Source organism: Podarcis liolepis, assembly GCF_965112155.1.
Source record: "Podarcis liolepis genome assembly, chromosome: 2".
In the NCBI taxonomy this organism is placed as follows: domain Eukaryota; kingdom Metazoa; phylum Chordata; class Lepidosauria; order Squamata; family Lacertidae; genus Podarcis; species Podarcis liolepis.
This window is the reverse complement of record NC_139555.1, coordinates 60,596,119-60,609,482: the sequence shown is the minus strand read 5'-3', so window position 1 is coordinate 60,609,482 and position 13,364 is coordinate 60,596,119. Positions and strand designations below refer to the sequence as shown.

The 13,364-nt window shown below is 43.5% G+C and overlaps 1 protein-coding gene across 2 annotated transcripts; it reads left to right on the top strand.

Moving 5' to 3' along the window:
- The first annotated feature begins 512 nt into the window (after positions 1 to 512).
- NME5 (NME/NM23 family member 5) lies at positions 513 to 8,620 on the top strand. 2 transcript variants are annotated; one of them, XM_083488255.1, is made up of 6 exons: positions 513 to 675; positions 1,297 to 1,458; positions 4,787 to 4,992; positions 6,302 to 6,402; positions 7,705 to 7,823; positions 8,354 to 8,620. In XM_083488255.1, exons 2-6 carry the CDS (start codon positions 1,330 to 1,332, stop codon positions 8,432 to 8,434), a joined length of 636 nt encoding a protein of 211 aa, XP_083344381.1. In that variant the 5' UTR covers positions 513 to 675; positions 1,297 to 1,329; the 3' UTR covers positions 8,435 to 8,620. The 2 variants fall into 2 exon arrangements, with proteins under 2 accessions (XP_083344381.1, XP_083344382.1); XM_083488256.1 differs by lacking the exon at positions 513 to 675 and adding an exon at positions 796 to 912.
- Positions 8,621 to 13,364: the final 4,744 nt, after the last annotated feature.

Sequence of the window (13,364 nt, the reverse complement as noted above, 5' to 3'; positions counted from 1 at the left end):
GCTTAGACATGCTGGCCACATGACCCGGAAGCTGTACACTGGCGCCCTCGGCCAATAAAGCGAGATGAGCGCCTCAACCCGAGTCGTCCGCGACTGGACCTAATGGTCAGGGGTCCCTTTACCTTTGTATACAGAGTGATTGTAGGGGGGGGGGGACTACCTGCAAGTGGTTTACCAAAGAATTATCACTACAACCATAATTTAAAACATGCAGAAAGCAATAGGTAAAGGTAAAGGGACCCCTGACCATTAGGTCCAGTCGCGGACGACTCTGGGGTTGCAGCGCTCATCTCGCTTTATTGGCCGAGGGAGCAGCAGAATGGGCTAAAACAAATTAAAACCCATACAAATTTTCTAAACATCTGTCCAAACTTGTCTAAATAACGATGGCTTCGGAAAAGAACACATTGAAAAACCCTGGCAGCGAGTTTCAAAATGTCGGGGCCCCCACGCTAAACGATCGAGTTCTTACAAACGCGGCCGCACTAAGCAGATACTGTTCCCACTCGGCCGCCGTAGGTGCTGGCTTTAGCTTGGCTTTCTTCTGTTGCCCGGCAACCGAGCCTGGGGTTCCTTGGGCTAATCAGTCAGCGCGTAGAGGGGACTCCTCGCGGGTCGGAGTGACGTCTGCGTGGAGGAGGAGGAGGAGGACGGACTCTGGGACCTCATAACGGGGTGAGATCATCCAGCTTGCTCATTTTGGCCCTCGGGGCAGGGTGACCAGAGGAGGGGCGGGTTGCTACCTCGTTCTCACAATGGACGGGTCCAGGCAGCTTGGAGGAGCAACGATGGGCGAGACGACCACTAGGGGAAGAGGGGACAAAGGAGAGAGAGAGAGAGAGAATAAATCTTGCGCATCGTAACCGAGAAGTAGCCCCGCTCTGCCCCCAATATAGCGGGATTCATTCCCAAGTGAGCATGCATAGGATTGGGTCTGGATCCACAATGGGCAGTTTGTTATGCACAGAGGCGAGTAAGATTGCATGTTAACTGCAGGTGACCCTTTTTGCAGCTCTGTAACTCGGCGAGGGGAGCCGGGTGATCTCTGGCTGTTAAGCAGCTGCTCACAAAACCATTAAAAGAGCGGTAGCATTGAGGCAGGAGCCACAGACCTACTGGGATTGAGCAGGGTTTACTTCCAAGTAAATGCACACGTAGGATCGGGTTGTGTGTTCAGACAGGTTGGCGGGGGAGAATGTAATTTTGGGATTGCTGTAATTACCCAGAAGTGGCCAGATGAATATTAATTCACCCTCCTGGCTAGAGAGTAAAATGTAACATATATTATCATTTCAGTGAGAGAAGAGGACTTGGATTTTAACTGCCAAAATGCAGGCATTAATGCCCGATCCTCAGATTTATGTTGAAAGAACCCTGGCCATCATTAAACCAGATATCATCAACAAAGAAGAAGAAATAGAAGATATAATTCTCAGATCTGGATTCACCATTGTCCAGGTAGCCTGAAAAGAAAGACGTTTCATGTAGTCAAGTGTAAATCGAAGTGTGTTTAAAATTAGCAAATCATATAATTACAAGGTCCTTGCCCTGATTTAAAATTATGCTTTTGATCTGCTAGTCATACCAAGCAGTCTCTATAATCTCTATAATAAACAAATATTTTTGTGTTCAAGTAGAACACTGTATACTTAGAATATGCTTTTGTTTGTTTATTCATATTATGTATTTGTATCTTGCCTTGCAGGATATAACTTTTGCAGGTGACTTATAAGAAACATCAGTGAAATTGCATTAATACAATAACAATGAAAATATCAAAAGTCAGGATCCTTCCTGCGCAGCAGTGAGTGGTAGGCAGCCCTGCCAGCTGAAGCCAGTACAGTGGTACCTTGGTTTAAGAACAGCTTAGTTTATGAACAACTTGGGTTAAGAACGCTGCAAACCCAGAAGTAGGTGTTTTGGTTTGTGAACTTTGCCTTGGAAGCAGAACATGTTCCACTTCCTGATGAGTGTAAATTGAGTCCCCCGCTGCTGTGAGAAAGCACGCCTTGGTTTAAGAACACTTTGGTTTAAGAACGGACTTCCGGAATGGATGAAGTTTGTAAACCAAGGTACCACTGTACCTGGTTTTCTCCACTACCTCCAGAGTTTTATGGTTTCTTCAAGGCAGTGACTTAAACAAATTGTTCAGATATAACAAACAGGTTATTGGCATCAGTTCTTTTTTTAACATTGGATTTTCTGTAGAAACGATGAAACCAAATTAAATGGGTGTGTGTGCAAGATATGGGCTAGGACTTTGATACCACAAACATTGTGCAGATGCAGCAAAAAACGTGCATGCACCAGCAGCACCTATCCCACAATAAGCACCTGTCATGTCAAATTAACATTCTTCTGCCTCACAGTACTCAAACTCAAAATAGGTGAACACCAGTTCAGACTCATTATACACCATCATTCACACACTATCATAACAAATATTTTTGTTGTTCAAATGTGTTGGCAGATGTTTGCTGTTGGCTAAGACTGCTAAAACTTAATTCTGCTTCCATAGGGGAAGTACTGTATGTATTGCAATAGCAAACTAATGTTTGAAACTGGCCACTTGATGTCGCTATTGCATAGCTATAGTCTTGGTTTTAAGAAAAAACATGCAGTTTCAGTTTTGCAAACAAGTAGTTAATCATTGTTCTTCCCAAAATATTTCTTCTCGGTATATTTCACTTGTTATACTAGCACAAAATTTGAACAGTAATATGCTTTATTACAAAGAAAAGAAAACTTACCATGAGCCAAGTGAGCTGAGTTGAATTAATATGTTTGATTTGTATCAGATAATGTGAATATTGAGAATGGATTGACCCTTTCTATAGAAAATCTGATGTTGGGAAAAACTCCAACCACATCTGCTTACAGATCCTCCTAAGACCTCAGATGAGACCTAAGAAGCTGCCTTATGACAAGTTAGACCACTGGTCCACTTAGCTCAGAATTTTCAACACCGAGTGACAGTGGTTCTCCAGGGTTTCAGTCATGAGTGTCTTTTTTAACCCTACCTGGAGATGCCAAGGACTGAACCTCGCACTTTCACTGTGGAAAGCAGGTGCTCTATCTTTTAGAGGAAAAAGAAAGAGATCTGGGTATCATCATTCATCAACTTACTGGTGGCATCGGACTCCATATTTCCAAACAGGCTTACCAAATTGCCTTATATTGGCCTGATTTATACCAGCACCATGTGGCTTAGCTGCTTAGAAGTGCAACTGCATGAAACTTGCTGCAGGATAGTTGTATGAAGTAGGTCCACAAATGCTTGAAAAAGAGAATTTGCGGTGATGCGATAAAATAGAAAAATTGCCACAACCATGTTGGGAGCTGCTTCACAGAAATTGCTTTTCATGTGGAACAGCTTGTGTGGTTCAGGGCAAACATAGTAAACATGAAAGGGAACCATGCATGGCAGGGGAAAGGTGGGAATAATCCAGTCCTGTATAAGTATTGGGAAAGCAGGGCCTTTTGCTGCCCAGGGTAAGGACAAGAAAGCATCTGCTCCCCATTCCATGTACTGGCAACTGACTGGACTGGCAGCTGAATCTTACTTTCACAATTGTGAAGGGATAGCATCTTCCCCAGCACTTCAGGCTAGTTTAGAGGGCCATGCAACAAGTCGCATAGCATACGCAACTCTGTCAGAGGGGAATGGCTTGGGGTGAGGGAGCTTAGGATGAACAGCCAGGAGGCCACTGCTTCCCCTCATGTTGCCTGAGGTGGTCTCCTCACTTGTAGGCCTGGCTCTGGAAAAGAGATTGCTGGAAAATAAAGAGCAATGCTTGCCGCCATTTGTCTGTCTTGAGAGTGCGTCTGCAGGGTTGAAATCAAACTATTGCGTTAGCAGCACCCAAGTGACCTCCCTGGGGTGCCAGCCTGCGGAGCGTGTATGGAGGTCCTGGGCTGCCCAGGCAAGACCCCCTCTCAGCCTTGCTTATGTAGTCCAACGGAAAGCAGAGCAATATGTTTGGTACCAGCTTGGCTGCAGGAATTGCCGGAAAAAGACATACAAGGCACCATATCACCATCTTAGAGTCTCCACTCTGGATTTCTCCCAAACATATAGCAAAAGGCAGCAGAGGTTTAGAATCAGAGTTTTCCTTTTCCTAGATGGGCTACCTTACCAGGTAGACGAGCCCTGACTTCCCTCTACAGCATGTGCCTTCATTACTGTTGTGTTGATCCCACCTGCTCAATCTGCCAGAGCCTGTCTTTACATGCAGGGGAAGTCCCTAACTCACCAAGGGTTTTTTGACCCATCAGTTGTTCTCACATGGATTAGCCGGCTAATCAAAGTCATTTTCCATGATGTGGCCGCAGTCGCATGCTGGCAGTTTCTAGGAGCCACAGGTGAGAGCTGAGTGCAGGGTGGGAACTAAAGGTGGACAAACTATCCCAGAAGAAACAAGACGTGTCCCCATGAGAGGTATGACCCCCTCTGCTAGCACCCCATAAACCCAATACTTACCGTATTTTTTGCACCATAACACTCACTTTTTTCCTCCTAGAAAGTAAGGGGAAATGTTTGTGCCTGTTATGGAGGGAATGCCTACAGGTGGCATGCCTACGGATTTTCCTCCTCTAAAAACTACATGCGTGTTATGGTCGGGTGCGTGTTATAGAGCGAAAAATACAGTAAGTAATAAGATATGTTAATGCTAACTGTAGTGCTTTATTATCTTGGAACAATGGTTTTAAGGAGCTTTTTCTCTTTCCCTCTCTCTCTCTCTCTCTCTCTCTCTCTCTCTCTCTCTCTCTTTTTTTTTTTTTACAGAAACGAAAGCTCCAACTAAGCCCAGAGCAGTGTAGCAACTTCTATGTTGAACAGTATGGAAAAATGTTCTTTCCTAACTTAACATCTTATATGAGTTCTGGACCTTTAGTTGCGATGGTTCTCGCTCGGCATAATGGTATCTCGTATTGGAAGGACCTGCTTGGGCCCTCAAATACCATAGTAGCCAGGGAAAATTTTCCTGACAGGTAAAGTACTCCATTCACAGGACTTGCGAACCACCTACCCCCAAATAGTCCAGCTGAAGTTAATGGATATAATATTTTCAGTGTTATAACCGTTCTTTTACAAAATGGGTGTAGGGTTGTGAGAGTGAAGTTCAAAATAATTCACAAGGCCAGCTTATCGCAAATTCATTTTTTATGGTTTACAGGCAGAGCAAATCAAATTATGGGACTCCATCATGCAGTGTGACCACTGACAAACTGCCAGCGCAAACACCGCTACCTCCTAGCCCTGTTAGCTGCTGGGGCCATAGCCAGGGGAATGCCCCAAAGCTCAGTAGATGCCACAAAGACGTGTCCATGACATCCATAGCAATTCCACCAGCAGCCGCCAATCTAAACACACCACCCAGCAAGCATGCCCGCCGCATCCAACACAACTGCCTCAATCAGCAACACATACACGTCTCACATGCTTCAGGGTGACACCATAAACAAAGCACATAGCCACAACAGGATTCCAAGAGCACTGTCACCACACTTCCTGCGGCCACCCACACACCACCATTTGTGTTTGTAGCTATGCTTTTGACACATGAAGGGATAATATATCCAGGGTTTATGTGCCACTGTGCATTGATTGGCCACGGTGCTCTGCTGCATTCAAGAGCACACCCATCCTATTGTCAGCAAGGGTGGGGTCGGTTATTCCCAAATCAGGCCTGCCCATTGTTTCCACTTCTACCAGCCCTTTCATTGGCAAAGGATCCACCTAGTTTTGGCTTTGAGTGGGGCTTTGATTCGACCAAGCACACCCCTCCCCCTGCTTGCATACCCTTTCAGGGGCATTCTGCCAGGCACTTTGGCAACAGATGTAACCTCTGCCCATTGGGATGTCTGTACCAGGCAAATGGTTTTCTACTGGGCAAAGGGAGGGGGTATTCTACAGGCATGGCTCCCCTCCATCAAAAACCTTGGTTCTACCATATCCAGCTGCCTCTCGACTTCCAGATCAAACATATTTAGCAAATTCAAGTCCAGGCATGTAAGGCCTAGATACAGTCAGCCCAACCAGTCTGTGCCACCTATACTTCTTCAATTTAGGATACATCTATAGGTTGATTGCCCTTGGAGAAAGGAGCAGAGTAATAATGGAATGAAGTAGGAGAGGCAACCTTTATGTTATATACGTGACTTACTATTTTTATGCACATTTTTTCAATTTAATAGACCAAGTTATTTTTTATATTAAAAAACCCAATTAAACATGCTAATTAGAAGTTTATTATTATACCAGTGACTGAATATATTAACACGTCTCTATGGTTTGTAGCTTAAGAGCAATTTATGGGACAGATGATCTAAGGAATGGACTTCATGGCAGCACCAGCTTTTCCTCAGCTGAAAGAGAGATCCGGTTCATGTTTCCTGAAGGTACATAATTACTGCCATCTAGAATTAGCATTACATAGAGGAAAACCATCTGTTCTCTCCCTCCCTCCACACCTGCCTCATTCAAATATAGTCTACCTTTTAGCGCAACTTGTTTCTCCCTCTGCACTGGTATGAGGGCAGAGCTGGGATGGCGGTTTCACTCAGCGGTATATTGCTGGTGAAACAGCCACCGCTACAGCTTGTTGTTCCCTCAGGGCGCTGGTGGCAGAAGGACTCAGGAGCGGCAGTGCTTTCGCTCACAATATACCAGTGAGTGAAGCTGCCATCGCATTCTGTCCCTCGTACCAGTCCCAGGCGATGTATCAATACATTGCCCAGGCCTAGCCACCAGTCAGGAGTGGTGGAACCTGGAGTCCCACAGGGCCACAAGTTTCCCATCCCTTTGCAAAGCCATACTGCAAAATGATGTGCCTTGCTGCGTATATGTGTCTGCCTGGTTTTTTTTTGTAAGCAAGCAAAGGATTATATTTGACCTTTTGTGGAAGAAGTAGCCAACATGTTGCTGAACTACACCTCCCATCATTCTTGACCTTTCGTCATGCTGGCTGGGGTTGATGGGAGTTGAAGTCCAACAACATCTGGAAGCCCTATATTGGCTTTGTCAGCTTTACAGCTTCAGATGGAAGCATTTTTGTAATTTCTGAGCTTCTCAAAACTGGTACAGTTTGTGTATGTCAGACAATATTTATGATTCAAGCATTTTTAAAAGATGTCCCATATAATAGTAGAAGTCTTTCATGTGGCTGGCGCTAGCAACTCCCCTGGAGATAAAATACGTTTTCTCTTATAAATTGGATAGATTATATGTTAATCCTTCCCTTTGATACAAGTTCCAAAGTAGATAACCCCAATCAGCTTTGTCCTGTATCAACAGTGTGCTGAAGAATCAGCCCCTATGGCTCCTTTAGCCTTAAGGTCTTTTAATAAGATAAACAAATCTAGGGTTTATCCATGTGCTGTGTTCATGCTACCTGAAGCTTTGCAGTTTTTGTTTAGATGAATGTTAACAAGCAGATTTTCAGTTATTTTCACATTCAACAGGAAAACTATATTGAGGTTCTTGAAATGGCAGGATAGTGAGGAACTGCTCAGCCACAGTGCCTCGGTCTTGCCAGGATTCAGGCTCAGCTTATTTTTCCTCATCCATTTCACCACTGTAATCAGGCAATGGCCCAGGGCCTACAAGGCCTCTCCTGATTAAGATATTATGGAGAAATAGAGCTAAATGTCATCATCATAGTTCAATACGTTGGCAGTAAAATATGTAATTCCTTTTCCTAGTGATTATTGAACCAATCCCAGTTGGGCAAGCTGCTAAGGATTACCTGAGCCTTTATGTCACCCCCACCCTGCTGAAAGGACTTACGGAACTGTGCAAGAGGAAACCAGCAGATCCTTTTGTATGTATCACAATGACTGTCACTGTCAAGCCTAGAACACAATCGATGGTCTCGGGTTGGTGCGGAGGGACCTAATTCCACCCCCACTGCCTATGAGGCATGCCTATGTGGTATCAAGAATGGGAATGCAAAAGAAAAATTGACAGCAGATAAGAGCAGTACTTTTCTATCTGCATATTTAGTTTGGATCCATCAAGCCAGAATACCCATGATCAATTATTCTTTGCATGTAAGGAGCAGTCTAGACTGCCTGCCTCCTTCCTCAACTCCTCAGACAAACAGGTTCATTAAAAAACAACAACAAAGGTGAGAATCATTGGAAGCAAAGTGTATTGGTTTTAAGAAGTGTTCCCCTTTTAAGAATCAGTTGAGGAAATGGGAATTATTTAGGGAAACTGGGTAACTTGGGTTCATTCTGAGTGAGATTCGATATGCAGAGATGCAGGATTTGAATTCTCCCAATCAGCAAATATTTTGTTCATATGGAAATGAAATTGAAGATAACCCGTTTCTTCTTTTTTCTTCTATAGACATGGCTGGCTGATTGGCTAATTGAACATAATCCCAACACACCTAAATTGCGACATAATGTGATTATAGAGGAACCTTAAGGAGGAAAAGTCAATTGCAAGATGTTGAAACTCTTGAGAGACTGTCAGTTAAAAACATAATTATTTAGATTTTGCCGACTACTGTCTTTTGCATTTCTTATTAATATTAACATGAAATAGTTTGAAAATAGTATATAAATAAATCTATATTTGCAACTTGAATAAAGAACCATTTGTAGCAAACAATGGATGTCAAATAATGTAAGAGTTGGGTTAAAGTAAATTACCCACAATTGCTTTTGGGTTTGCGATCAGCTGAGAGGTGACTTCTTTTCATTTATACTGCTGTTAACCAGTTCTTGTTTCAATTTGTACAGCTCTTTGCAGATGTTACACTTGACCGACAATTTGTGCAATAACATCTTGAGTCCCAGTGTTTATTCAAAGTCAAATATGTTTATTCAAAGAAATAACAGAGCAGAGCTACTGCCCACCCCCTGCCCAATTTGTTGCTTTCCTCAAGGCATATGGTTGGCCACTGTGGAAAACAGGAGACTGTCCTAGATGGGCCCTTGATTGGACCCAGGAGAGCTCTTTCCACCCAAAGTAGTTCCTCTGTTTAATTTTAGTCTCTGATGACCTGCAAAAATCTAGAATTGTAAAACTTCAGGAATGACATCAATGGAAGATTCAATCAATTTTCTGCCACCCCAAAAACCCCTATTCCTCTAATGATAGGAGCACATAGCTGCTGTTTATACACTTGCTTTAAAACAAATTATGTATATATAACAATGTATTCAAGCCTCCTACACTAACTGTGCAGTAGGCCTTGCACACAAATACTCTAATGACTATTTCCAACTTGTTTCTTATATATTTACACCAATCTAAAATATATGGGTTAAATCCAATTGTGCCCTTATACTCCCAGATCCAGGAAGACACCTTTGCTAATGAAATAGGGAGGTTGATTATTTTTCTTCAATCCCTCCTCCCCACTGAAGCCACATGTGTCATCTTTATTGCTTTTTTGGATATCCCAATGTTTATTAATAGGCATAGATATAAGGAGGGCCCCTTGCCTATTTAGAGCTTAGAGAGAGAGAGAGAGAATGAATGAATGAATGAATGAATGAACGAACAAACCAGGAATCTGTAAAAATGGTCTTCCATGGGACGTGGGTGGCGCTGTGGGTTAAACCACAGAGCCTAGGGCTTGCTGATCAGAAGGTCAGCGGTTCGAATCCCCGCAACGGGGTGAGCTCCCGTTGCTTGGTCCCTGCTCCTGCCCACCTAGCAGTTCGAAAGCACGTCAAAGTGCAAGTAGATAAATAGGCACCGCTCCAGCAGGAAGGTAAACGGCGTTTCTGTGCGCTGCTCTGGTTCGCCAGAAGTGGCTTAGTCATGCCGGCCACATGACCTGGAAGCTGTACGCCGGCTCCCTCGGCCAATAAAGCGAGATGAGCGCCGCAACCCCAGAGTCGGTCACGACTGGACCTAATGGTCAGGGGTCCCTTTACCTTTAAAAAAAAAATGGTCTTCCATCTCCCATTAGTAGAGATGTCTGCCCGATCAGCCATGTCTGTAGGTATGGAACTCAACATAATAAAAGCACCTAATTATAATGCACAAAGGAAACAACTCACAGTTTACATGAAATTTCTATCTCAGCCTAGGATAATAGGAGCACTAAGTCACGACCTTCACTGGAAACCAGTTCCTTTAAGTGATGCAACAAGAGAACATTCCTCGAGGTGTTACTTCTAATCACTATTTCATCATGATGGGAAAAGCTACACCTGATTAAATTAAGGCTTCTATGTAACTCAGAAAGCCTAAGGGGTCATCTCAACACCTGGGGGCTGTGGCTGTTAATTTGATTGTGTTTATTTATTAAATCACCCATTCATTCTTTTATCTATGTCCCGTTCCCCAAGGAGCTCAAAGCACTGTACATTTTATCATCAACCTGTGTAAAGAAGCCGAACTCGGGAAATTAAATTCCTAGGCTATAGTTATCAATAACACACTCTGGAAGTGTGTATCTGAAGAAGTGTGTATGCACACGAAAGCTCATACCAAGAACTAACTTAGTTGGTCTTTAAGGTGCTACTGGAAGGAATTTTTCTATTTTGACTCTCTGGAAAAAAATTAAATCCATTGACCCATTTAATAGCACTTATCTCCTGAGTTCCCGTATAGTAGTCATTAATCTCCCCTTCATGGATCACTGCCTTGCCGTGGCGAAGGGGCTTGAAGAACTCAGAGAAGCTATGAACTACGCCGAGCAGGGCACCCAAGATGAACAGGTCATAGTGGAGAGTTTTGACCAAACGTGATCCACCTGGAGTAGGAACTGGCAAGCCACTCCAGTATCCCTGCCAAGAAAACTCCATGGACAAAGACAACAGGCATATAAAAGTGATGACACTGGAAGATGAGCCCCTCAGGTCGGAAGGTGTCCAACATGCTACTGGGGAAGAGCGGAGGACAAGTACAAGTAGATCCAGAGCTGATGAAGCGGCTGGGCCAAAGCCGAAAGGACGCTCAGTTGTGGATATGCATGGAAGCGAAAGGAAAGTCCAATGCTGTAAAGAAAAATATTGCATAGGAACCTGGAATATAAGAACCATGAACCTGGGTAAGTTGGATGTGGTCAAAAATGAGATGGCAAGAATAAATATTGACATCCTGGGCATCAGTGAGCTAAAATGGACGGGAATGGGCGAATTCAGTTCGGATGACTATCATATCTACTACTGTGGGCAAGAAACCCGTAAGAGAAATGGAGTGGCCCTCATAGTCAACAAAAGAGTGGCGAAAGCTGTACTGGGATGCAGTCTCAAAAATGATAGAATGATCTCGATACGAATCCAAGGCAGACCTTTTAACATCACAGTAATCCAAGTTTATGCACCAACTACTGGTGCTGAAGAAACTGAAATTGACCAATTCTATGAAGACTTACAAGACCTTATAGAAGTGACACCAAAGAAGGATGTTCTGCTCATTATAGGGGATTGGAATGCTAAAGTAGGGAATCAAGAGATAAAAGGAACAACTGGCAAGTTTGGCCTTGGAGATCAAAACGAAGCAGGGCAAAGGCTAATAGAGTTCTGTCAAGAGAACAAGCTGGTCATCACAAACACGCTTTTTCAACAACACAAGAGACGACTCTACACATGGACATCCCCAGATGGGCAACATCGAAATCAGATTGATTATATTCTCTGCAGCCAAAGATGGAGAAGCTCTATACAGTCAGCAAAAACAAGACCTGGAGCTGACTGTGGCTCAGATCATCAGCTCCTTATAGCAAAATTCAAGCTTAAACTGAAGAAAGTAGGAAAAACCACTGGACAGGCAAGATACAATCTAAACCAAATCCCTTATGAATACACAGTGGAAGTGAGGAACAGGTTTAAGGATTTAGATTTGCTGGACAGAGTGCCTGAAGAACTATGGGTGGAGACTCGCAACATTATACAGGAGGCAGCAACTAAAACCATCCCAATGAAAAAGAAATGCAAGAAAGCAAAGTGGCTGTCCAATGAGGCCTTACAAATAGCGGGGGAGAGAAGGCAAGCAAAATGCGAGGGAGATAGTGAAAGATACAGGAAATTTAATGCAGATTTCCAAAGAATAGCAAGGAGAGACAAGAAGGCCTTCTTAAACGAGCAATGCAAAGAAATAGAGGAAAGCAACAGAATGGGAAGAACCAGAGATCTGTTCAAGAAAATCGGAAATATGAAAGGAACATTTCGTACAAAGATTACCATAATAAAGGACAAAAGTGGTAAAGATCTAACTGAAGCAGAAGACATCAAGAAGAGGTGGCAAGAATACACAGAGGAATTATACCAGAAAGATATGGATGTCTCGTACACCCCAGGTAGTGTGGTTGCTGACCTTGAGCCAGACATCCTGGAGAGTGAAGTCAAATGGGCCTTAGAAAGCACTGCAAATAACAAGGCCAGTGGAAGTGATGGTATTCCAGCTGAACTGTTTAAAATTTTAAAAGATGATGCTGTTAAGGTGCTACACTCAATATGCCAGCAAGTTTGGAAAACTCAGCAGTGGCCAGAGGATTGGAGAAGATCAGTCTACATCCCAATCCCAAAGAAAGGCAGTGCCAAAGAATGCTCCAACTACCGCACAATTTCACTCATTTCACATGCTAGCAAGGTTATGCTTAAAATTCTACAAGGAAGGCTCAAGCAGTATGTGGACCGAGAACTCCCAGAAGTGCAAGCTGGATTTAGAAGAGGCAGAGGAACCAGAGACCAAATTGCAAACATGCGATGGATTATGGAGAAAGCTAGAGAGTTCCAGAAAGACATCTACTTCTGCTTCATTGACTATGCAAAAGCCTTTGACTGTGTTGACCACAGCAAACTATGGCAAGTTCTTAAAGAAATGGGAGTGCCTGATCACCTCATCTGTCTCCTGCGAAATCTCTATGTGGGACAAGAAGCTACAGTTAGAACTGGATATGGAACAACTGATTGGTTCCAAATTGGGAAAGGAGTACGGCAAGGCTGTATATTGTCTCCCTGCTTATTTAACTTATATGCAGAATTCATCATGCGAAAGGCTGGGTTGGATGAATCCCAAGCCGGAATTAAGATTGCCGGAAGAAATATCAACAACCTCAGATATGCAGATGACACAACCTTGATGGCAGAAAGTGAAGAGGAATTAAAGAACCTTTTAATGAGGGTGAAAGAGGAGAGCGCAAAATATGGTCTGAAGCTCAACATCAAAAAAACGAAGATCATGGCCACTGGGCCCATCACCTCCTGGCAAATAGATGGGGAAGAAATGGAGGCAGTGAGAGATTTTACTTTACTTTCCTTGGGAGAAAGGCGATGGCAAACCTAGACATCATCTTAAAAAGCAGAGACATCACCTTGCCAACAAAGGTCCGTATAGTAAAAGCCATGGTTTTCCCAGTAGTGATGTATGGAAGTGAGAGCTGGACCATAAA

Bases quoted from the DNA above. Each gene is read 5' to 3' on its own strand.
- NME5 (XM_083488255.1), top strand. From the start codon at position 1,330: ATGCAGGCATTAATGCCCGATCCTCAGATTTATGTTGAAAGAACCCTG. The intron at 6,403-7,704 runs GTACATAATTAC...TCCTTTTCCTAG, and splicing joins CCGGTTCATGTTTCCTGAAG to TGATTATTGAACCAATCCCA. The intron at 7,824-8,353 runs GTATGTATCACA...TTTCTTCTATAG, and splicing joins GGAAACCAGCAGATCCTTTT to ACATGGCTGGCTGATTGGCT.